The sequence below is a fragment of the Balaenoptera borealis genome (genome assembly GCF_965194805.1).
Source record: "Balaenoptera borealis genome assembly, chromosome: X".
Lineage (NCBI taxonomy): Eukaryota > Metazoa > Chordata > Mammalia > Artiodactyla > Balaenopteridae > Balaenoptera > Balaenoptera borealis.
Window position 1 is genome coordinate 114,790,390 of NC_138881.1, and position 25,271 is coordinate 114,815,660.

The 25,271-nt window shown below is 47.8% G+C and overlaps 2 protein-coding genes across 5 annotated transcripts; one reads left to right on the forward strand and one right to left on the reverse strand.

Annotated features, from left to right (window-relative positions):
* Positions 1 to 840: 840 nt before the first annotated feature.
* LOC309621036 (uncharacterized protein) lies at positions 841 to 12,108 on the reverse strand. Of its 2 annotated transcripts, XM_082377986.1 has the most exons (3): positions 8,217 to 8,690; positions 6,644 to 7,033; positions 841 to 6,369 (listed from the first exon to the last, which is right to left on the reverse strand). In XM_082377986.1, exons 1-3 carry the CDS (start codon positions 8,271 to 8,273, stop codon positions 6,037 to 6,039), a joined length of 780 nt encoding a protein of 259 aa, XP_082234112.1. In that variant the 5' UTR covers positions 8,274 to 8,690; the 3' UTR covers positions 841 to 6,036. The 2 variants fall into 2 exon arrangements, 1 of the variants encoding a protein (XP_082234112.1); XR_014239739.1 differs by lacking the exon at positions 8,217 to 8,690 and adding an exon at positions 11,292 to 12,108 and having other exon boundaries at positions 841 to 7,033.
* On the forward strand, positions 8,837 to 25,271 carry ZIC3 (Zic family member 3). 3 transcript variants are annotated; one of them, XR_014239736.1, is made up of 4 exons: positions 8,837 to 10,011; positions 11,120 to 11,283; positions 12,104 to 16,363; positions 19,382 to 19,464. XR_014239736.1 is itself a non-coding variant. In XM_082377925.1 (3 exons), exons 1-3 carry the CDS (start codon positions 8,958 to 8,960, stop codon positions 19,529 to 19,531), a joined length of 1,368 nt encoding a protein of 455 aa, XP_082234051.1. In that variant the 5' UTR covers positions 8,837 to 8,957; the 3' UTR covers positions 19,532 to 25,271. The 3 variants fall into 3 exon arrangements, 2 of the variants coding, with proteins under 2 accessions (XP_082234051.1, XP_082234050.1); XM_082377925.1 differs by lacking the exon at positions 12,104 to 16,363 and having other exon boundaries at positions 19,382 to 25,271; XM_082377924.1 differs by lacking the exon at positions 19,382 to 19,464 and having other exon boundaries at positions 8,846 to 10,011; positions 12,104 to 15,785.

Here is a 25,271-nt window from a genome sequence, read left to right on the forward strand (position 1 = left end):
TGGGTCCCTCTCCACTCCTAGGGGGCATATTAGAAACTGGGGAGGTCAGGCATGTGTATACTGATGTTCACAGTGGTAAAGGGCTATACATAAACCACCAAGAAGGCTAGTTTGCATCAGAAGGCAGTGGAGGCGCCCTTGGCTTCAGAAATACTTAGAGGCCAAAACCACTTCAGGAAGACTGGAGAGGTGAGAAATAAGAATTAGTGAACTTTTTCTAAGTGGGAAAGGGGTACTTAGGTGATGGGGGGTAGAGGGGTCTTCTGGAATGTTCTTGAGGCCACTGAGCTGAGGACAGATTCAGCCTGTGGAACTAGTACTGAGGGAGTGCGGAAAAGAATGTTCTAGGCCGTGCTTTTTTCCTCTACATTTTATAGGTAGATAGATAAGAACCTCTATCAAGAAATGTGGGATGGGGTGGGGAAACAGGAGGGGAGGAAAATGGATGTCTGCTGATAAAATGCATTTCACAAAGGCCTTGGTCCTGAGGAAAACTTGACCTTTTGCCCTGGAAGGCTGTAAAGGGGTTTCTGCACAACTGGTGTTGACTGAAGCATGTGTGTGTGTGTGTGTGTGTGGAGGTTGGGAGAAGGACAGGGCTGGGCAGAGGGACCCCAGGCTCTGGGAACTCCTCAAGGGCCCATTGGGCGTTCTTGCTCAAATCGAAAGGGGGGGGGGGGAGAGGGCAAGGCACAGTGGTCTTTGGGGGCCAGGTCGGTGTGGAATTTGGATCCTGGGGAGGGGGCCTCGGGTGCACACAGGCAGAGCAAATTAGGAAAGGACAAGCCGACCAATCCCAGCCTCCGGTCCCGCTGGGGTGGCAAGAGGTCACCGCACGGGACCTCGAGGCCTGCAGGGCACGGGGTCTCAAGGTCCCCAGTGCACGAGTCCTTCCGCAACATCTGCTGTTTATCGGGGGCCCTGCAGTCAGTAGCACACGGGGTTTCCATCAAGGGGTTAAGGACCTGCTCTGAGAGGGGAGGCGGGAGCCCTAGGGGGCGCAGTTTGGGAGCGGCAGCAGGGGAGGGGGCTAGTCCCAGAGGTCTGCGGCCCCCTCCCGCCTTCCGAGAGCTGAGGGTTTCTCTAAGCAGGGCCAGGAGGGGGCTTGCTGTCAATATCGTGCCCTCGGGACTTCCCTGGTGGTTCAGTGGTTAAGACTCCACGCTTCCACCACAGGGGGCACAAATGCGATCCCTGTTGAGGGATCGGGGAACTAAGATCCCTCAGCGGCTCAGCGCAGCCAAAAAAAAAAAGTCGGTCTTCTGCATAGCCCCACCAAGATGGCTCCTGGTCCGCTTGGAGAGAAATGGCACCCTTGGGCTTGCTGGGGTCACGGGTCCCCAGACTGATTTTTCGCAAATGGCGCCTGTGGAAAACCCTAGGTTCAGGGAAGTCCCTCTTTCTCCACTCCCCTAGGCACGTGATACCTGGTCCGCCGCCTCTCCCTGTTGAGGCAATTTAGCCTAGCTCCTCAGCTCATTTAGGCCTTCTAGGCCAGGCGCCTGAATCTTGGTGTTACCAGATAAGATACAGGTCTTTCAGTTAAATTCAAATTTCAGACAAAGGAGGAATAATCTTTCAGTGTAAGTATCTCCCATGCAATATTTGGGACATACTTAAGAAAATCATTGTTTATTTGACATTCAAATTTAACTGAGCATCCCAGAGTGGAGTGACTCCTTGTGTCTGGAGGAACTGTTGACTCTGTTTGCCAGCCTGGGCCAGGTTCAAAAGGTGAAGTGTGATCTACAAAAACTGAGTCTGAGGGGACAAAGGTTGAGGGCAGGGAGAAATTTCAACCTTGTAGAGAAATTCCTGATAGGGCTGGAGTCTGGGAGGAAAGAAGAGGAGGGGAGAGACAAACGTAAGAGGACAAGCTAAGGTTGTTGGGAGCACCCTGGGATCTTTATATTAACCTACCTTTATAGTTTTAAAGAAAGGAGGGGCATTCAAAGGGAGGGGGCCTAAAATCCTTGCCCAAGTGTACTGGCTGACAGCATTTGTCCATGGGAGAAAGGGAGGGAGTGTTTCTGGGAGAGAGAGAGGCGAGGGATGAAGTCCAGGCCCTCGCTGAGGAGGAGCAGTTGAATTGGGGAAGAGTTGACCTCTCTTCCTCAGAGACCCTCAGGCCGGGGGAACTGGGGTCGCTTCCCTTGGGCTTCCTGAAGGCAGGCTGCTCAACGGCCTTAGCCTGGGCTCACAAGTGTCGCTGGGTTTGGCGGCTGCAGTTGCCCCTCAGGGCTCAATCATGCAGAAAGGGTCAATAAACTATGTATCTCTAGCCAAAGAAGAAAGACAATAAAACCACCCTCAGGGTCAGAGGTCACCCAGTCACGGATTGAGATATTCACAACTCTTTCTCCTTTCTCCTCTCTTCTTGTCCTCTCACTCTCCCTCGGGCTCATCCTCCCTTGACTCTACTATTCGCCTTTCTCCAAAGCCAAAGTTATCCCCGGAAATAATTGACATGTGAGGCTGAAAAAAAATCATCTCATGCAAAATGAAGCTTGAAAAGTAGGAGAGTGATGGTGGATAAAACCCACCGGTTAGGAATACCTAGCTTCCGTGAAGGCTGCCGTTCAACCTCTAAGTCCAGGGGTCAGCAAACCTTTTCTGTAAAGCGTCATATAGAAAATATTTTAGCTTTGCAAGTCACATTCAGTCTCTGTAGCATAATCTCCCCACCCCCTTCCTTCTCCTCCTGCTTCTTTTTCTACTTCTAACTCTTTAAAGATTAAAAAAAAATTCTTGGCTCCTGGGGCCATACAAATACAACAGGCCAGATTTGGTTTGCCAGTTGCCAAATCACATTCATGCTACAAGTTAGTCTAATTCACCTCCACTCTGTTTGGGGGTGGGGGAAGAGGTGAGAAGGGAGGCCCCCCTGCTTTGTTTTAATATCAAAGCCCTTTCCTCCTGTCCCTTCACTAGGAAAGGACTAGAGGAGTGAATCCAAACCAAATGCAAAAACCACAGGCAATTCGATTTTAAAAATGCCGCTCCTGAACTATATAAAGTTCCTTGGGAGTTGAATGAGCCAGGGACAGCATTTCTTTAGGTGGCAGGGATTCTCACTCCAATTTGGGCAAAAGGGAAGATAACTCAGGTAATGCAGCATCTGCCCCCCAGGGAGAAGGGAAGGAGGAAGAGCGAATGGTGGAAGAGGCCTGGAATAGGGAAGTGGAGCTGGCTGGGATGCCGGGGGCATCAAGGATGAGAGTCACTGCCAGAAGCCATGATGTGCTCCAGAGGTACCCTTCCTGTCACCTTGGCTGCAGGATCCTGTCTCAAAGCAGGGAAATGAATGAGTAAGTACCTCAGGAGAGTCAAGGCTTCTCTCCACTTGTTTTGGAGCCGAAATCATTTACTATGACTAATGGAGCATTTAGCAGTTAGAAGGAACTTGGGACCCTGGGTAAATGAGAGCTCCAGAATGTTAGGCAAGCTTTGCACCCCAAATCCATTCTCCTTCCTCCATCTCTTCAGGTGACTGGGGGAGGACTTGGAATCACATATCAAATGCATCATTGCGTATTTCTGCCCCTGCCTGGATCTCCCTCTCCGCTTGCCTAAGTGCTTTCCTACCTGCAAAGGGTTCTGATCCCAAGGGAAGGGGAAGTCTTCTTTCAATGTGACTTGTCCTTCTGGCATCCAGAGCCCCTCCCAGTGTACCTTAGAGTCTGGAGGCTAACATTTAGGCACCCCCAGGGCAATAAAGGTACTCATTGGCTGCAGGTCCTGGTGGGCCAGGACCATGGCTCACCATGAGCCTGGCACCAGACTTGGCTAGTGACAGAACACTGCCCACTGCCTAGGGTTTCACTCCATTTCCTGCATTTCCAGGGCTCTCTTCATAATCTCAAACTAGATTCTGATAGCTCTAGTTCAACTTCCTGCCTTTCTCCAAGTTCAACCCTATTTACTTCAGCCTGTGTCTCTGAAGTTCAAATATCTATCTATCGTTTATCTGTCTATCTATCTGCACAGCCTTGATTGACAAGTACAATGAATGAAAATGTCTCATTCCTGTCTGGTTTGCATTTCATTACATTGGGCAGCGATATGTGGTGGACTGCAGAGGACAAAGACAAAACGGATTTTTAAAAAGGGTTGGTTAACAATATCTATTTGTTCATTCTATATTGAATTTAAAGGTATCCAGGACTTATAAAATTTTTGTCAAATGATGAGAGGGTAGTGAAAACTCTGATGTAGCCAATAAAATCTGGACCCCAAATGAGCGGTTGATGAGTGTCCCCTAGTCCCGGAGCTCCCGAGATCGATAGTTTAGCTCGGCCCCTGAAGCCAATTAAGAGCTTTACCTTAGCATAAAAATAAAGAGGAGTTAAAAACGCATTCCTTTCCCAGCTTTCTTCCCCCTTCATTTTTTATTGCGATTTGCAGTTTTTCTTTTAAAAAGATCTGGGACTCTGAAGAGAGGGTGGGGATTGATGTAAAGAAATTGTCGTTTACCAGGAAAAAAAATTGCGAATAATGGTGAGTTTCAAGGACATGTTTCAACGAGAAACACTTTGTGCTTCGCTAGGAAGAGGCAGGGGGACCAAATTCAGCTTCTTGGAATAATTCCTTTCCTGGATTCAAAGATTCATTTATTGAAATAAATCAGGAAGCATTGGCAGAACGGAAATCCCCTTGCTGGGTTTAAAGGGTCTTTAAAATGTTGCGAGTGTTAGATTGCAAGTCTTTTCTAAATACAAAACAGAAGAAAAGACCGCAGTGTTTCCCTTGGACTTAAAATTGCTAGGTCTCCGACTTAGGATAATTTCATGTCCGCCACGGAAAATGTGTTTAGGAAGAAATTCTGCCCGATAGCACAACTGCTGTACATGTTTTGTTTTTTAGTAGGCTGGATTGAAGAGAAAAGTGCTGCAGAGTGGGGCTCTGGGTTGTATGGAGAAACCAGTTCGTCCCTACTGCCCCTCTGGACGTTCTGTTTCCCTCCTGCTTCTCCAAGATGGATCCTAAAATTCTGGCTCAAATGCTTTGCTCGTTTGGCAATGATCAGTTTCTCTGATTTTATTTATTGCTTCAGATTTGGGCATGAAAATAAATCTTTTTCCTATTTACTGTTTGAACTCAGTGTGAGGGAAAGGATCCCATTATATTTCCTATCCGTACAGACATGTGGATATTTAGACCAGACCACATACAACTGGGGGACGCATAAAAGAGATTTATTGGTTAATTTACGCCGCCTAATACACATGTAAACCCCAGTAAGCCAAAGCTGCCGAGGGAGCCTCGGTTCTAGCATAAAATAAGAACCACGACCCCTGGATTCCAGTCGCCCTGCCCTGCCCTGCCCTGCCCAGTGATTCCTTCCTCTACCTGAGAAACGAAGAAACCAGAGCTCTCTTCTGCCTCGACCCAGCCTGTGTGCAGAAAAAAACTTTTCTTCACTTGCCTCTTTCCGCCACCACTCTGCTCTCAGACTCAGCTCCCTAAAGCCCCCTGTCCCCCGAAGTTGTTCTCAGAGTCTCCTCCGAAAAGTAAGTTGAGGGGCGGGGGCTGCAGGTAATCAGGAGAACTTCGCTTATTATTATTATTATTGCCCAACAGAAGTGGTTTGCTTTGCGGGGGGGGGGATTGTTTTCTTTTGCAGCAACTTGCTGTATCTGGAGGTATTTCGCTTTCTATCGCGTTCCAAGGGTCAGGGTTCCCCCTCCCCAGAAAGAAACCTCCACTCAGACCAACCGAAATAGAATTCGAAATGGCCTGCCTCTGCCCTGCTGCTCACAAAGTCCCCAGCCTCGTCCTCTTGGGGGCATCGGGGGTCCCTGCGCCCCAACGAGCAACGACACCCCCTCAGAGTCGCACACTCGGGCTGGGCCGGGCTGCCCCAGGAAGGGCTCCACCGCCCGGGGTTTTGGCCTGGCTGAACCGCCTCAGGTCGGCCCCTTAACAAGCATCCCCCCTCCCCACTTCTCGGTTGATGACCTAATTGAATTATGCCTTTTTGTTCCTGGGACTACAGAGCACGTGCTGGAGGCAATTAATTATCGGAATGTGGCCATATCAAAACGGACACTGGGCACCGGGTAGGTCAGCGGCGGCCACATCCCCTGCCCTGCGCTCGGGACCCCTCCCCGCAAAGGGGCAGGCGAGGCTCCCTCGGCGCCCTCCTTCCTCGGCTCCTCGCCCCGCTGCCGGCCCGGACTCCCAAACGCGCCGGGCCCCTGGTTCTCGGGGTACCTGGCGGGGCTCTCCGGAAACCCTCGCATCAGCGCTGGCCGGGTTAGGGCTCGAGAGCCACCTCCTCTCCGCGCCCGGGCCCCGCTCTCCTCGGGGATGGCGCCGGTAGGAAATCCAAACTTTTTCAGACCAGCTGTGCGCCCAGGGTCCGTGCGGCTTGGTGGGAGGTGAAGAGAGGTAGAAGGAAGGGAGACTATAAAAGGGGGAAGGGGGAAGAAATGGGAAAAAGAAAGAAAAGCAATCATCCCTTTTTGTAAACCTGACTCCAGGGAATTCATTTGCATGATTTAGGCTTATTTGTTCTTCAGTGAACATTTCCTCCCCCCGCCCCGCCCCCCCGCAAAGAAACCCTCTGCTGAGCAGCACGGAAGCCAGTCTTGGAGAGCCTGTTTTCAGTAGATGTAATAATTTAAGTCAGCAGTGAACTCACCTTCCAACCTGGGGAGAGAGCTCTGATGTAGAGGGAGAATTGGGGCGAGTTTGAAGGGAGGGGGTGACTACGTAAGTGCGCTACCGGCAGGGTTTCCCCCCAGCAAACTGGCAAAGAAAGAAGGTGAAGTCTTGACCAGGCCAGGAGGATTGGGGGGGCAGGAAGTGAAAGGCTGCAGTTATAAAGCGCTGCTTGAGGCGGTCTCGCCAAGCGCCTCTGAACTTGATCAGATGTTCGGTTTCCTACAGAGAGATGGCGGCCAGGCTGTGAGGCTGCCTCAAGGCGCAGACTTTGGGGCTCGGCTCTCTTCGGGGTGTGACAATCACAGCCATCTTTCTCGCCGCCTTTTCTTTTCACTCTCACTCTCCTACAGTCTTCGCAAATGCCCCGCTGGACAAAAAATGAGTGGATTTATAGCCCTGTCTGAACCTGGTCATTATGTCCAGAAAGACCTCGCACCAGACAGGAGAGGGGACAGTGATCCCACACACAACCCTGGAAAGTCAATCCTTAAGGGTAAGAAGTTCCCGAGGTCACTGTATGCTTCTCCGGGTAGGAGTAGAAGAGGGCAAAGCCTTGGCACTTCAGAGGGAAGAAAATTCCACCTCACAATCCCCATTCCCGCCCCCCACTTTTGCATTTGAAAATGTTGAGAATTCGAAGCTGATTAGCCCTGTGGTTTGAAAACGGCACTGATTCTGTGTGTGTCTAGTGAGTTTGCTGTGTAGTGTGCTGTGTGCATGTTTGGTGTGCACAGGCTAAGTGTACACTGTGCATGTCTAGTATTTGTGCTTCTGTGTGTTTGCTGTTACGTGCGTGTGTTTATCCTGTTGTGTGTTTAATTTGTTGTGTGCCTGTTTACTGTTTTATGTGTAGTTTGTTGCGTTACTGGGTTGTGTGTACTTACTGTGGCTAGTTGTGTGCGTGTTTACTGTGGTGTGTGCGAGTTTACCGTGTTATATGTGTTTGCCGTCTTGTGCCTGGTGTGTCGTGGGGGGGATGGCGGGGACAGTGGTGGGGACAGTATACTACAGCCACGACTCACAAACCAAAGAGTCAATGCGCGGCTCAGACGGAAGTAAGGGAGATGGCTCTAACTGTAACCATTTCTCCTCCTTCGGGCCTCGGCCGGCCGGCAGCAGCTTGGGTCACAGACGGCGAGCCGGCCGGCCTGGGTCCGGGCTCTCGGGGACATCAGGGCCCACAGTGGCGCGTGGGGAGGACGCGGCTAATGGGCCGCGAGAGTGTAACTGTTGTTCTCGCCCTGGGATCCGCGCCCTGAGGCCGCGGAGGGGGCACATTCTCGAGGTGTTGAGGCGGAGGGGGCCCAAGCGGGGCTGGACGTCCAGCGCCGCGCCGACGGTGGGAACGATCCTCGCGCGGCAAAGAGTTCATTTGGTCAAAGCGGGTAAAGCGCGCCCGAGGGGTGCTCGCCCGCTTCTGGCGGGAGGGAAGCCAGGGAGAGGCCCTGGCTCCGCCCCGCCGGTCGCCAGCTTGAGCCTGGCTCCAGTTCCCCACGGCAGCGCCAGCCCCGCGGACCCCACTCGCGGGCGCCCGGCCACCGCCGCCTCACCTGCCAGGCTCCCGGCCACGGCCCAATCAGCGGCGGCCGCTCGGCCGCGGCTGCCATGTTCCCCGCTCCGCGCTGCCAATCAGTGTGGCGACGGCCAATAGGCTGCGGGGCCGGGGGTCAGGTGACCGCGGGCCAGCTGGCTCCCCATTGGCCCTCGCCGCGCGGCCTCCCGCTCGGTTTATGTGAGAGGAGTGAGTGAGTGACTTTATCAGTCCAAGGACATTACTCTGGAGGCGAAGAGGCTGGGACTGGCGCGGCGAGCCGCGAGGACCGAGCCTGCCTCCTGCCCGCCGGCCGCGAGCTGGCTCTGCTTCTAAGCGCAGTCTAGCCGTGAGGCCCGTGCCGAGGGAGCCTTCTGGCCCCGCGGTTGTGCGCTCTCGGGGAGAGGAGGGGTGCCCTGGACAGGATTGGCAAACTCCGCCCTCCACTTATTATTTTGCTTATTTTTCTTTGTGCGCGCTTGTTAGTTTGTTAAATCAGATCTAGTCCCAGAGTCTTTTCTCCTCCCTTCTCCCCCCTCCTCCCCCCCCCCCAGGTCCTTCTACTTCCCCTCCTCCCTCCTATCCCTCTGCAGGAGACTCTCGCAGCGACGGAAAGTTGCAGCCCCTGGTACTGCCTTGGGGGTCTCCCGACTGTGTCCAACCGCCGCCACCCCTCTCCGACTGCGACACTTCGGAGATCTCCTTCGCCCGCACCCTCGCTCATTTCAGCCGGATCGCTGGTGACCAGAACGCCCCACCCATGACGATGCTCCTGGACGGAGGCCCGCAGTTCCCCGGGCTGGGAGTGGGCAGCTTCGGCGCGCCGCGCCACCACGAGATGCCCAACCGCGAGCCGGCGGGCATTGGGCTGAATCCCTTCGGGGACTCGCCCCACGCCGCCGCCGCCGCCGCCGCCGCCTTCAAGCTGAGCCCCGCCGCGGCTCACGATCTGTCTTCCGGCCAGAGCTCGGCGTTCACGCCGCAGGGTTCGGGTTACGCCAACGCCCTGGGCCATCATCACCACCACCATCACCACCATCACCACGCCGGCCAGGTGCCCAGCTACGGCGGTGCCGCCTCCGCCGCCTTCAACTCCACTCGCGACTTTCTGTTCCGCCAGCGCGGCTCCGGGCTCGGCGAGGCGGCCTCGGGTGGCGGGCAGCACGGGCTCTTCGCCGGCTCGGCGAGCAGCCTGCACGCTCCGGCTGGCATTCCTGAGCCCCCCGGCTACCTGCTCTTCCCCGGGCTGCACGAGCAGGGCGCCGGGCACCCGTCGCCCACCGGGCACGTGGACAACAACCAGGTCCACCTGGGGCTGCGCGGAGAGCTGTTCGGCCGCGCCGACCCGTACCGCCCGGTGGCCAGCCCGCGCACGGACCCCTACACGGCCGGCGCGCAGTTCCCTAACTACAGCCCCATGAACATGAACATGGGCGTGAACGTGGCGGCCCACCACGGGCCCGGCGCCTTCTTCCGTTACATGCGGCAGCCCATCAAGCAGGAGCTGTCGTGCAAGTGGATCGACGAGGCTCAGCTGAGCCGGCCCAAGAAGAGCTGCGACCGGACCTTCAGCACCATGCACGAGTTGGTGACACATGTCACCATGGAGCATGTGGGGGGCCCGGAGCAGAACAACCACGTCTGCTACTGGGAGGAGTGCCCCCGCGAGGGCAAGTCCTTCAAGGCGAAGTACAAACTGGTCAATCACATTCGGGTGCACACGGGCGAGAAGCCTTTCCCTTGCCCCTTCCCGGGATGCGGGAAGATCTTTGCTCGCTCCGAGAACCTCAAGATCCACAAGAGGACCCACACAGGTAAGGGGGAGGGCGGGCGCGGGGTCCGCCGCGGCACCGCGCCACGAAGCCGACTTTCAGCGCGAGGGAGCGAGGGGTGGAGGCGAGAGAGAGGGGCGGCGCCCCTCCGGGGCCGCTCGAAAAAGTAGCGCTGTCACTGTCCCTCTACCTCTCGCCTTCCCCGCCCCGCGGCGCTTTTGCCCAGTTCTAGCTTCCCGGGCAGACGGCTCTGCGGTCTCAGGAACTAATTGGAACCTTCTCGCGCCCAGGAACAAACTGGCGCCGCCTCTTTTTGTCTCTTTCTGGGTTACTATGAAGGGACTCCGAACGTGTGGAGAGGAATTGCTTACAAGCGACTTAGTCTCGGCACACAGTCGGGGGAGGCAACCATAGAAATGCTAATGAAAACTAACTTTCGGTTACTTCCGCTCTTTTTTACCATTGATTGGCACATCTCCTAATTAAATGATACTTTTGTCAAACTATTTTTATTTGGAGTTCCAGGTTCATTTCAGTCCTCCGGGAGGAAAGCTAAAGTAGAAAAGGCACGACAGTTTCGTGGTTTGTTCAGAGCATCTTGTAAAACTGTCCGGAGCCCCTGGATTTATATAGTTTTCTCTTTTCGAACGTTAAGTACGACGACCCAAGCTTTTTAATACTGGGCTTAGCAAAATCGCTGCATTTGAAAGAGGCAAATTAAAAGGTACAAAGGAGGAACTAAAAGGGATTGTCCTGTCCCCGGTCCATTGTCCCGCCCGGCCTTGGCTGCAACGCCGAGATATCGGCACAACGGGGCTGCGCTTGGAGGCCCCGGGCCGGGTAGGGGGGTACCGCAACTCAGGGGCAACTTTGGAGGAGCCAGGGGCTTTCCATCCCGCGCGAGAACAAAGGGCCGGGCAGGTTCTGGGCCGGCCCTGCCCCACCCCCGCCCCCGACCACCACTCCCCACCCCAGCAGGCTCAACCCGCGCTCTCCATTTTTCTCCAGGGAAAAGAGATGCCACAGCCGCCCCCAGTCGGCGCTCCCTCTCGGGGAAGACCGCCGGGCGCTCTGTCTCCCGCTGCTCGGCCCAAGGAAGCTCGCGGCCCCTGACCATATTTACCCCCCTTTGCGTTTCTGCCTTTTGCAGGTGAGAAACCGTTCAAATGTGAATTTGAAGGCTGTGACAGACGCTTTGCCAACAGCAGCGACCGCAAGAAGCACATGCATGTGCACACCTCGGACAAGCCCTATATCTGCAAAGTGTGCGACAAGTCCTACACGCACCCGAGCTCCCTGCGCAAGCACATGAAGGTAATTACCTCTTTATTAGCGGTCGGCGGTTTATAAACACTCGGCCCGACACCGGGTCGCGGAACGGAAGCGCCTGCGCTGCCAACCCTGTATCTTCCACGTTAAATCCGATTTGCTCCAGCGTTGACACCTTGAACCCATTTTGGGGACCCGGAGGGGGGCGGGGGAGAGCACAGTGGGGAGGAGGAGGGAGCGGAGGGAACAATCAGTTGTTTACTGGGAAGCTCTAACCGAGCTCGCCAGGGCTGGAGGTCGCAGTGGCCGCCTCTACCCGGCTCAGCCCGCGGCGGGAACCGAGAGTGCCCGCGCCGAACCCGGGGGCGGGTGGTTCATTCCCTCTTCGGCTTCCGGTAAAACAATAGGGCCGAGGAGCGCGGTGGGATTCCCACGCATTTGTCTGAGACCTCGCAGCGCCCAGGGCGCCCGTGCCACCTTTCTCTGTACCTGTTTTCCCAAGCCAAAGCGGGCTTGGCGAAACCTGGGCCCGGAGTATTTTGTAGGGCCCCAAAGACTACGTGCTTACCCCGCTCCATCCGCGGAGAAAGCATTTCTGAAGGGGCATGAGTAAATCAGAGTGCTTTATTCCTTTTCCATAATGCCAGTCTTAGGACTCAGACTGTTTTGTTGGCGAACATCTTGGGGTTTTCTAGACATCGATAATGTGGAAATTAAAAACAAAACCCCCAAATCAGCAGCATTTCTCTTTTAAGTGGGTCACTGGGCGGTCTTGCTCTTACAGTGCTCTAATTCTGCTCTTGTTTTTGCTTGCACAATGCCAGTTGGAATTATATTCATTATAATATATACATGTTAATTTTAGGTTCATGAATCTCAAGGGTCAGATTCCTCCCCTGCTGCCAGTTCAGGCTATGAATCTTCCACTCCACCCGCTATAGCTTCTGCAAACAGTAAAGATACCACTAAAACCCCTTCTGCAGTTCAAACTAGCACCAGCCACAACCCTGGACTTCCTCCCAATTTTAACGAATGGTACGTCTGAGGACAAACACAAACACAAACCCTGTTAACCATAGAATGGACCAAATGCATTTTAAAAAGAAAACTGAGACCAATCAGATGGAAATGGAGTTTTAAGGCAAGAGGCCATACATAGGGCTACATCTTGTTAATTGCAATTGTCCAGGAAGGTTTTGGGGCAAGATCCAAAAGTAGCCATGCCCTTTTTTCTCAGGATTAGAAAATATGTTTTGGCATTTGAAGGATTAAAAAAAAAATCTTCTCACTGCTTTTTCCTCCCTTTTCTCTTGCTCTCTGCTCACCCCATCCCTAAACGCCTTCAGTTCATTTTAACTCTTGTCCTGTTTCCTGAGAGGAAGTTATAGAAGGCTTATTGGTGGTGGTGGTGATGTTAAAACTGATGGAAAAATCTTCGCCTTAGTGGTGATTGTTTAAACTCTCACAGTCTTAAACCGTGCCAAAGTCCTGTTATGTCTTGAACTTTTCCTCAAAGCATTACACTTGTGAATGTATTTTTGTCTAATGGGGTCGAAACTGTTGTTCAGTATTTTTTCAGGCTGAGGATGTGATGTTACTCTACACAGATTGTGACGTTTAGTATACAGTTGCCTTTTGTAATAACTTTTTTTTTTGTAAATACATATCCATTGATGCCATATTTATCGTTTGTAATTTAATTATTGCTACAAGTGCCGGGAACTGAACAATATTTATGGAAAATGTTTTCTAACAAATTCTGTACAGCTTTTGATTATAACCGCTTTAGCATTAAATTTTATTGTTTTGAAAGAACACAATTTACAATTTTTGAACCACTGACTCCTTTCTCTTGTTTTGTAACAGCCTCCTTCTACAAAGAGGAGACGAGAGCAAATGAAACCTTGTTTGTTGGTATTTATAACTCACTCAGATCCCTTTTTTAATTGTTAAATTATTTTTCTATTGCAGTATAGATTCTTTACAGTGTCAGTTTCCATCTGGGAAGACCCTCCTTTCTTTAGCTCAGATGGTTGTTTAACTGCGAGTTTAAATGTGTTTGTCCTGGATTTTCGGCATGCAAATCAAATATTACTGATCAATTCAGTTAGTGGCCATGACATCTCAATCTTGTACTTCAAAGACTGAGAAGCTGGATTTAATCATCCCTGCCCTACATATATAAACATAAGGTAACCTAATGAGTTTTATGTCCCTTAGTTTTTTTTTATTATCTTACATAAAAATGAACATTGCGGCAAGATGCATGTCTGTCTATTCTATTGAGAGATCACCCATATACCTATATATGTTTGTATCTATGACTTATCTAATCTGCCTATCAAATCTATCTAGCTATCTATATATTTTCAAAAGTAAGCATGTGTCTGAAACAGTGGTGATGAGTAAGGCCAGTCGAGCCGTGCTTACTTATGATTAAAGTGCTTCTTAAAAGAACCATAGTCCATTTACAATTTTGGAAGGCAAAGGCTGGTTTGTTTTGCTGTATATAGTACAATTCGTAATTATCACAATTATTCATAACATTTTTATAGCGGTGTAATAACTGCAGCGGTTCTGAAATATTATGGAAAGAAAAAAATTTGCAAAATATGTATTTTTAAAGTTCATGGTTTGTAGGCAAAGATGTTAAGAGCATTGTTTCCATTAAAATCAATAACAATGAAAAATGGTTGTTTGCTTTGTGATAAAATATTAACAATCCATTTAATCTTCAGCGAAGCAACTCATTTGGACAAACAGTTCTCTTACACTTATATGAAAAAGAAAGTGATTGCTATTTTGGGGGGGTGGAGTGGGTAGAGTACTGAGAGAGTTTTTTTGTTTTTTGTTTTTTTACTAATTTAGGGTGCTGTTTAATATTGAGAGCCCAATCTCTTCATGAATAACCAACTTGCAAATCAGCAAATAGAATGGTGGAGATAAGGAATTGTAAAGAATTTAGAAATGTAATGAATAGGCCAAGTACCTCCTTCTCTTGAAGGGGCAGTGCTCTAGGATTTTTGGTGGCAGTCAGTTTGGTATTATACATAATCATTTTGAATTCTAGAATTTTGTTTATTGTTCTTTTTGAAGAAATAAAGTCTTGGCACATCTATTTATAACATTTTTGTATTTGGTGCCTGATTTTTTTCCATGTTCAAATAAATCGACCTTAAATTGAAATGCCCAGAGAAGTTCTGATGATTAAAAGAAACTTTGATTCCCTGGACACAGTTGAAGCAAGTGTATTTTAAGTTAGCTACTGATCTTTGTCAACAGTTAATTACTGACAGTTTCGAATTGCAAAATGCTTTGGATGCGATTTTTTGTTTGTGGAGAATGCGTTTTTTTGCACTTTCCTCCACCAATAGACAAGGCAAGGGTCTGAATGCCATGAACGGATTGGGATGACTTCACAAGTGATGAGCAGGTAACCTGGTCAGTCTACCACTCCTAGCCCAGACATTCCAATCTTGACCTTGACATTGAGGGTGCTGGACCAAATTCCTATTTCAGGATTTTTCCTTCACTTCAAACCAGAGACCATTTTAAATGCTCAGCAAGTTTTCAGAAAGTGCATACTCATAAGATTGGCTCTAAATGTGTTCCAACTGAAGTCTAAATAATGTTTTTCTTCCGAAATATGCATTTAACTTCCACAGTTTACTGTTTTCTCTATGAATTCCCTCTCCACCCCCAATGTAACCTAACCTTAAATGGCAGTAGAATGACGGGTTGGTTGAAAGATTATTTCAGAAACTTGCTTCCCCCACCCCTCCGCATTAAATATATTAAACAATTAAACATCTCCTTAGGACACATAAAGAAGAGTTTGCTCTTTCTTTACTAGGCTTGAAATTACTCTACCATAAAAATTTACAGTAGAGCATTGTGTCCTAAGAGGGGAAGATGCCAATGAACAATGACGATAACCTATATTAAGATAATGTAAAAGTTTTGCCCCTCTACATGATTTCCTCTAATCTGGGTGTAGCATCGTATTTCTCAAATAGTCTATCCCTCTGCCCTTGTCATTTGTTGCAAAGAAAAGTTTACGTTAGTAGAAAACTTTTCACAGATTTTCTTCCTATAATCTGACTCTGGGAGTGCACATTGACATTCTTGAATTTTCAGTAAATACCTTAAAGAATACGCACCCCCCACCCCCCAACAAAAAACCCTTGCAGCCCTAAAGATAGATCAGCTGGAAACCATGAATGTCAGCTGGGTTCTCAGTAATCGACCTGTTATTTTACTTCTTGCACCTGGTAAGACCTTTGTTAAAAGTCCATCATCTTTTCCAAAATGGGTGGTTTAGTTTAAGATTTCCACGTTGGGTGGGAAAGGGGAAGGTGTCTATTTCCACGCAGACAGAAGTCTGGACTTCATCCAGCTTGGAAGGTTAAAGATCAGGGTCCAGGCTAAGCAGGGCAGTCGGTCCTAGCTACTGCGGAGGTTGGAGAGTTAGCAGGGACCTCCTCCGTTCACAAAGCCTCCCAGGAAAGTTGTGTTCAGGACTTCCTCGCCCCTCCCCCCCTCCTCGCCGCCTGCTGTCTCCTCGCCTCTTCGCCCCTGGCTCCTTCTCCTCCCCTTATAAAACCCCCCAAACAAACGAAAAAAGTCTAAGGGCTTCTTTCCACTTAAGTTTCTGAGAGAATCGCTACCGGCGTGCTCATCCCCTGAAGCGCGGCATCTCCGCCCGGCAGCTAGGCTGGTTTTCTCTCGGGCTGTCTGCCCCCTCGGGGCTCAAGCCTAGTCAGGCTTTGCCCCGGGATGAGGCCAGGCGTTGCGGAAGTCAGGGCTCCCGCTCGGGGTCCTCAGGCCCCTCGTCGGGGCGCCCGGGGTCCCTGTCCACACACCAAGTTCTTGCAAGGCCCGTTCGAAGCTGGGGCCGGGAGGAGGGGACCTCATTTCCTAGGGTCAATTCTCTCGCGGTCTCGGCCAGCTGACCCTTTGACCTCCACCTACAGGGCCCTTGGCGGCCGTAAGCCGGCGGTCGCCCGGGCTCCGAGGACGCTTCGCGCCCCATCGCCTTCCCGGCCTCATTAGGCCGGCGGGGCTGTAAAGCAGAAATCAGCCGCTACCTAATCCGGACCTGGGGTCAATACGAGCCCAAACAATGGTGAGCTCCGATGGCCACAGCGCAGCGCTGGCCGCAAACTTTGTGTTCCATTCATTTTCTTAAGGCGGCGGTGGGGTGGGGGAGGGAGGGAGGTACCCGCACGCCCGAAGGCCGATCCCGGCGCCCGGGGCTCTTAAGCGAGCGTTCTCGCGCTCGGCCCTCCCGGTCTCGTCGCCGCGCCAGGGTTTTGGAGGGGGTGGCAAGGCTCGGGGCCTGGTTGGCGGCCCGCGCGAGGGCCCGGGGGCCGCCCCCGCGCCAAGAACAGACTTTGAAGTGGGTTTTTAGCGCGCACGTGTGAGAGCCGCGCCGGGGCTGGAGCGGTGACCCGCTGGGAGGAAAGAGTAGGCTCCGGCCTGGGCCCCAACCCCTCCCCCGCTCCCCGTCGCTCCGGCCTTTTCAAGCCGCGGCCGGGAGCCCGCCGGCCTCCCCCGCCCGCCCCCGCGCCCGCTCCCGAGCCCGCGCCGCGCGCAGGCGCACAGCCCGCAGCCGTCGAGTCGGGTTTCGCTGCGAGGGGGCGGCGGGGGAAGAGTTGAAAGCGGCTTTGCAGCGCCGCGGCCTCGGCCGGGCCGGGAGGGGGGCGGAGGGGAGGGCTGGGGAGAAGGGGGGCTGGTTTTGGGGGCGGCTCTCGGGTCAGGAACATGGCGGCCGGATGCGAACCCCCGCGGAGCGCAGCAAAGCGCTGACTGCGGGCTGCCGAACTGTTGTGTGGTTTCAACTCCCTTGTTATTCCTCGGCTCGGAGCGCCTTGCGGGAGAATGTAGGTCGTGGCGGCCGAGCGCAAAATTGTTTTTAAAAAAAAAAAAAAAAAAACGGAAGCGAAGAAGTTCTTCCAGGGCATCCTGGGCGTGGGAAGTTGGCGAGTCTTCTGGGGGCTGGGGTTCCCGGGGTGGGGGGGGCTTGGACCTGAAACCCACTCGAGGCCGCCACGCCCTCCAGTCCCGACTGAAATCGTTTCTCCCGGGCCCTCTGGGGTGGGGGATGCCATTTTGAGCTTCGTGACCGTGTCGGGATCCCCCAGCACCTTCGAGTCTCGAAATGCCAAGGAGTGGACACCGTTCTCTTCCAGGACAATGGCGGGGCCCGTGAGCGGAGCACGGAGGCACCGTTTCCAAACCAAATGCCCTGGATTAGCGACACGGAGGTGCCGTTGCGATTTCGAACCCTACACGTTCGTCAGGCCCCGTTTTCTGCATATCTCATTTAAACGCGGGCCTATGAGAAACAGCACTGTGTACGCTTTTGTGTGTGCTGTAACAGCTGGTGGTCTAACGAAAAAAAGAGAAAAAAAGGCCGCGATTCCGAAAACTTTCATTCAGCTTTTGCTTAACTGCCTTAATACTGGCGTGTGAAAGAACCCCTGGTAGCTCTGGGATCTCGAGTCCGTGTTTTCTCTGCAGAAAAATGTTGCAGATTCGCCTTCATATGTCTTTCGTGAGGAAAAAACAATGTGGGGCTTTAAAAATGTAGTCATTGACCCCCGTCTCCTCTAGAAAAATAAGCGGCACGAATTCTTTCAGGTTGCGTCTTCGTGGAGGCCAGCAGCTAAACGAAAAGACAGCCTTCTGGGGCTGCCCGCTGTCGAGAATTTGGGCTCCTGAAGGTGTGGGGCAGCTCCCGTGGGCCACCTTAGGAAGGGCCCCAGGTGGGTGGGCAGGTCATTAGCAAAGCTGGCTCAGATTTGGGGGAAATCTACAAAACAGTGCCTTTATCTGCAGAGAACAATTGATGGGGTTGTCTTTCCTCCTTTTCAGTGCACAAAGAAGACGGCTTTGGAGCAAGAATTTGGAATATGCATTTAAGTTGTCGCGCTTTGCATTGGAAACCCGTGGGCAATTAAAATAAGCCTGCCTTGTAGTGTTTTCTGTCCTTTTCTTATGTGTGGTTCCTGCAAGTCAAAGGGGCTGGAGTCCCTTCTGCAGTTTGGAAACTTGTTTTGAAATTGCCACCAAACAGATCTTTCCCCCTTTGGGTGAAGTTTCCTTCCAGGGCTCAGCCACTTCACCCCACCCCCGGACTGGAATAGAGTGTTGACATCTTTGAGAGATCAAAGGAAGTAGATGGTGCTTGCTGTATACTTTATTTTTTCATGCTGTAGTTTGAACCCTGAGGTTTGAGCTTTTTCCTGGTTAAATCTCTTGGTACCAGAAGTGTGGCACATGAAAAGTTCATTAACTTGAAAAATCTTTAGCCCGTGGGTAGGCAGTTTGTCTCTGAGAACTGCAGCGCCCAGATTGTCTCTAAGGTTGACTTTAAAATCAAGCTAAAGATGCACTGGTGAACGATCTCCCCTGGATACCTGTGGTGTGCTTTGGGTCATTTGATATGGTAAAACTGTGGTTGATTTTCATAGGAGTTATGTGAATGGAATTTCTGCAAAACTAGACAAGTGATAAATTGGTAGAACTCTTATATTTGTTTGAATGACAACTCCAAAGGGCACTGCTTTTCCCACTGAGGTTTGGTTTCTACCATAACTATTGAAATTTACAGCTTGAAATACTAAGTTTGCAGGAAGCATTTAAAGGGGGGAGTGTTCAGAGCACTTGGACTGATAGTAACTTAACACAGGAGCAAAACTTCTTTGAATAAGATTCCTGTTGCCAAGAATCTGTTAAAACTAAAGAAAATATATTTCTTTAAAAATCATCTAATAGAGCAAACAATTTTGTATATTTTCAATGTGATGACAGTTCAACCCATTTACTGATCTGATTGAATAGAGAAACGTGAGCTCTATAGTAACTATAAAAATAGCCTTCACCAGATGGCAAGTTTTTAATGTTTGTTCTCTAATAAGATGTGTATGTTGTCTAATGTGTTTTATTAAAACACAACCTATGTAAAGACCATACCTTTAATACCTTTGAACATGAGGTATTAAAAATAAAAGATTCCATCGTGTTTTATTATAAGCTAGCATTTAAAATGACATATCCAGTAATGTTTTATGAAATTTTTCTAAGAGTAAATGTAGCTTGTTTTGACCTATCTGCAGTTCACTTTTTGTTTTTTTGCCAGTGTTGTCCTGCTTGGTATCCGGGACAGTCTCTAATTCCTGATGAAGAACTTGATACTGACGTTGGTGTGCAGCAGCCAGCCCTCCATAACACTACCTATCCTAAATGCAGGGTTAATGCCGAACCTACTGTGCAAGAAATGATTTACTGATGAGGTTTCAAAGAAAACCACATCAATTTGGATGTCTGTTACCTTGAAGTGATCATTTTAAGAGTAGTAGCTTCTTCCCTAGGTATAAAAAGACTATTTTCTTCTTTTGGTGTATTTCATTCTGTGTTGAGCAATCATTTGTGAAATGAAAAAGCAAAAAAGCACCCCCCCACACACACACACTCCCCCAGCCAATTTAGGATCATAAACGGGAAGATGGAGGTGAAGACTAGCCTAATCCATAACCCAGTGTGTATTATCTCATACATTGTGTTGACCTTGTTGAAAATCTCTTTCAAATATCTGCATTCCACATGTAGAACTTAAGTGTTTAAAACTAGAAGTATGAATGCTTGTTTTGTTAATTTCCTATGTTTGTGTTCAAAAAGCAATATCTAGGATCTCTACAATTGTTGTTTGACTTAAATAAAACCATTTAAATTATTTTTTGTGATTATTTTATTACAGTGACAACTATAGCCCCTAAATAACCTTGATTAACCTGTTGAATTGGGACAATTAATATTCTATTCACATTTTTCATGATATACCTTGGCTTTCACTGAGCAATAAACTTGGGGAAAAAACCCCACTGAACAAACTCCAACCAACTGTTTTGAGCTCACAGTGTTTTCCCAGAGGGACTCAGGGCCAGGTGCTGGGGAGGTCAGGGGAAGAATTCAGAGTCAAGGATTGAATGGGATGATTAGAAGGAAGTACTGGAGGTAGGACTTTGGAGAAAAAAGAGCATTTGAACACCGCTATTTGGGTGAGAAAGAGAGGGAAAGACAAAGCCAAAAATAACCTTAAAGGAGAAAGGAGGGCCTCTGGAAAGGGGACATTGCAGCATAGCACATTACATGTACATTATTCAGAAGCTCCAGAGTGGTTCTTGGGGCAGACAACTTGGCAACCATTGATTAGAACACTTATAGAATCATGGAATATAGGTGTTATTAAAACACAAGTTGTCGTTAATTAACTGTAGTGCTAGAGAAGATGAAGACACTTCAGAGAAATTCTTCGAACTCCAGATACTTGATTTCTCATTTTACATTTAACATCTGTAATCTAATGTAATCTGTGAGTGGCCATCCTATTTATTTGACGTGATTATGCCATGATGAGGTATTGTAAAACTGCAGACTGATAGAGTATATTGCTATTGGTTCTTTAGATCCAGTTTTATTAAAATTTCTGCTAAGTAGACTGATGATACTATATTTTTTTAAGTAGAGGGGAAAACTGCTCATCTCCCTCTGATTTTTGTTGTTCATTTACATCAAGAGTAGGCACACAGGCCGGTCAAGAAAGACTATGATTCTTTGATTCTTAGCTCCCTAGAACTTGACATTCTTATATCCCCCCAGAAACATGTTGGTAGAATTTTTTGTTTTGTTTTTAAGAACAAGAACTGCGTTCTTTCAGACAGGCAGTGGAGTGTTATAATGGGATTATTAAAAAAGCCCTTGGAAAGGTAAACTACCAAGTTGTGCATGAGCCAGCTGCACTATGATAATAATACCTCCTAGGGTTATTCTAAGGATTAAACAAGAACATGTCCATAAAGAGCCTGGCACAGAGTAGGCCCTGGACAAATGTTAATTCGCTTCTTTTCCTCTTGCAGGTAGCTATTGTTTCATTGCTTTGGGGTAGCTTCCTATTTTTAATATTATGGAATATTTTACTAAAAACATATAGTGATTTGTACTGGGATGCAAATTAATGCAGTTTTCAGACAATAGATGGAGAGTTAGGGCATATAAGAAATACTGCATTTCATAAGCATAATCACTAGATCAGGCATATGGGTTTATGAACATAGCTATGAATATTTAAACACATAAAATTAAAATGTTATTAAATGCCTGTTGTTCATTATCTTCCGATGAATACACTTATTCTTAGATTAAAAATAAGTTGTGTACTTAAAAATCTGTAAGCAGCAATTTAATGGTTTACTTTTAATTTGACACAATTTTTACTCGAGGCAACAGCTTCTTACTATATTTAAATTAAATGACAATTTTACAATGTGAAAATTGGCATTCACATTTAAGGATAAGATTAAATCTTGTGATGTCTTAAATTATTCAGTTTCCCCCTACTAAATTTATGCTAGTATTGTGCGGGTGTGACTATAGAGGAATGAGACTGATTTTCTTGTGGGGCTTGGAAGCTAGCTCTGAAGGCAGTTCCCAAAGAGGAGTCCCTGAAATGTTTTGACCAATGTCAGCATCCTTAGAATAAGTTTATGGACTCCCTAGGTGATGGCCTCACTTCAGTTTGTTACAAAACAAACATCAGCCACCAGTCATTACTTTACAGCCATGCTTTTGGTTTTACTATGTTTTTAAAGAATACCCTGATTATTTTATGTTAATAAAATTGAGGCTTAAATGAAAGTGTAGAAATCCTCTATTATAGCATGATGAAATGTATTTTTTCTCAGCATAGGTCTATTTATGCGGTGAAACAAAACAAAAACACCAACACACTAAGCTCTTCCCAGATGAACTGGTCTGAGTGGGAAGTATTTCCTTCCCACTGATTTTGGGGGCTTGGAGCTTCCCTGAGAGGCTGTACTGCTAAATGTTAATGGCTTTTGTACGGAGGCCTGGGGGACTTTTCATTATTCCTTTTTTCACCGGTTTATCACCTTTGTCTATTTCTTTCTTCCTGAGGCTGCCCTATTAGAAGCGGGGGTCCGCCGTGGTGTTAACGTTATTTTGAGTATTGGTTGGTTGTCAGCGAGTAGGAGCAAGGTTATATTAAATGACCAGTTTGAAAACTGATGTCTAGTGCAGTGCTGTAGTGCCTCCCGTGGCCGGATCCTCCTATAGGTGATATCACTCTGGAGTCCGAAAATCAAGTCGCTCAGTACAGCCTTTTCCTATAGAACCGGGAAGGGGGGTGGGGGCGGGCAGGAGAACACCCTCTTATGTTCTTAGAAAAGAATTTAAGTTCCTGCTCCTATTGTGTGTGTGTGTGTGTGTGTGTGTGTGTGGTTTGTTTTTTTTTTTTGTACTCTGGGGGAAAAAAAGTCCTTTTTAAAAAAATTGGGTCATCAGAAACTTCATTGAAGAAATGAGAAAAATGTTATTGCCAACGATTCCCTCTGTAAATGTCCCAGAGTCGATAATAGGAGGCTATTTGTAGTACAGCTAAATAAATGTATTTTAACATCTTGATATAAATCCAGTGCATGGAAATTGCTTACAAATGATTCACTAATGTTACCCAGCCAGAACTTACACGGAAAAGCTACACTCATATTCTATTTTTGCAGCTAATCATCCACAGAGTATGTAATTGGTTGGGCCAGCTGATAACATGTTTTTGGCGACTTCACTCTTCTTTACAAAAATATTCAGCCAGGGTATCCACTGAGATGTGACATCTTATTGGTTGTGGTGATAACCCAATACAGAAGGTGTTCCGTTAACTTCTGACCATTGACATATTAAATGAAGATGTTCGGTTGAGCAACATGAGTGATTTCAATTGATTCATCAGTCGCCAGTATCTAGCAGCCATCATGTTTCATTTTGCTAACAAGCTGATATCCCACATCTGATGCCAACAAGTCTGGTCTTTCAAACAAATGACATGTTTGATAAAGAAATCTTTTCAAAATCATTATGCACTTCAGCATTTGTCTTTTCTTCCGGCACAGCATCTGTGCATCTGTTCCATCAGGCGTCTATTCCTTGATCATTTCTCAGCCTTCCATGATTTTTGAGCCTGATTTGCGGGTGTTTCAAGGATGTGAAATGAAGCTTCTTCCATTGAATGTTCCAGCGAAACACAATGTTTATGTTCAAGGCACTAGATTTAATCTTGTGAATGAGACGGCAGGGAAGCGTTCTCACAAGACTTTCTGATAAGACATTGTTGTGAAAGAAATCGAGTGGGGGAGGGGAAAGAAGCCCTACTTTAGGAAAAACATTAAGGACATCTTTTTTTGTTGTCTTTGCTATGGGTACTTGAAACTTCACACCACTATTACAGTATTGAAAAGCTTCAGAGCTTTAAGGCATCTCTCTGAACTGGTGAAATGAAAATTCGCATAGTCCAACTGGTTAAAAATGGATGCAATTCATTCTTTAGTGAGCCCTGTTTAACTGCATAATTTGCTTATATGCATAAAACCGAGGAAGTCTTAATCTCTAGTTTGCATGTATCTGGACTGCATGCATCTGGCTCCATTAGATTCCCTGTAATTGCATATTGACTAATTGCATAATACAGCTATTTGAACACTGAATTTAAACCCAAATGCTTCTATTAGCACTGTAATCGCTTTGGATAAGTGAATAGTTGGAATACAGTGCTTGAAAATCACAACGCAGGACAATACCCACTTTCCTATCTGAAAAGAAGAAAAATCTAAAAGCAACTTTGAATTTATAAATTAACCAGTAATGCTTTCTCTTGGGCAAATGTTAAAATCAGAAAATGAATCAGTAATTGATAAATGCAGAATCTTCATATGTAATATTTTATCAAATCTTCTACATTTGCTTCTTTTAAGTGTTTTAAATTGAACATCCACATGCAATATAAATATGTTAATTAAAATTAAATCATTTTGAAAAGGTAATTGTGCATTTGTTTTCAATTTGCATTCATTTCTTTAAATGTATGGCCTGGGGCATTTTGTGTTGGCATGGGGGAGGATGGATTCTGTAGCCTGTGCTAATTGAAACTTATTTGGTGCATATGTGTTGTTCAATAAAGGAATCGCGGCTTGTGTGTGCACACATATAACATTCATTTAGACTAAAAGCGTGTGTTTATCGTCGTCGGGTGTTCAAAGCTGAAGTTCCTCGTAGAATCCGGAGAGAGCATCTTTAGCTAAAATAGGTGATAAAGACCATTTCTTCAGTGCTAGAAAAATATTGCAATTGCTGTGCTAAGTGTAGGTTGAATGGCTCAAATATTTATGTTTGATTTTTAAATGTATTGTCTCGAATGAAAGAAATGGGGAACCTCATTTGTCCTCAAATTGAGCATTAATTAGCCTCCAGCATGTGTGGTGGATCACGGGCTTTTCCCCCTCTTACTTAAATGGTTCAATTCAGGGCACAATCCAAGGACCATTCTAGGAACTTCTCTACTTTAAGCATTTTTTTTAAATGTAAAAATGATGTTTATTTTTGAATAGGTAATACATGTACATGATGAGAAATTCAGAAGTGTACACAGTGAAAAGAATGTTCTTTGCCCACCGACAACTCCCAGTCTCCCTGTTTCCGTCTCAAGAGACGGTCATTGTTTCTTATGTTCTACTTCAAGCTTTGAAGAATGTTCTCAGGCAAGACTTTCACTACCTTCCTCCTTGATTTCGTTAGGCATTCTAAAACTCAGAGAGTGGCTACATCTAATCGAAGCCAAAACTTTAGTCATCTCAGAAAACATCCAGTATTAGTCAGGAAGTTATTGTGTATATTTAAACTGGTCGATACATTAAATCAACTGGATGTTCTGGCATTGTACAGGGACAACTGTATTTATATGGACAAGATGAAGTGGGAGTCAGGAAATTATACAGAGAGCTGGGTGTTAAAGAAATTGAGTTTTGCACCTACTATGTGCCTGGCTTGCACAATGTCCAACCAATAAATGAGTGTTGAATAAATGGATGAATGTAACTCAAAGAGTGTTTGCATGGAATATACTATGTAACTTAATTGACATTTTAGTTTTGCTTATTTAGGTATGTCCACAGAATTGTGAG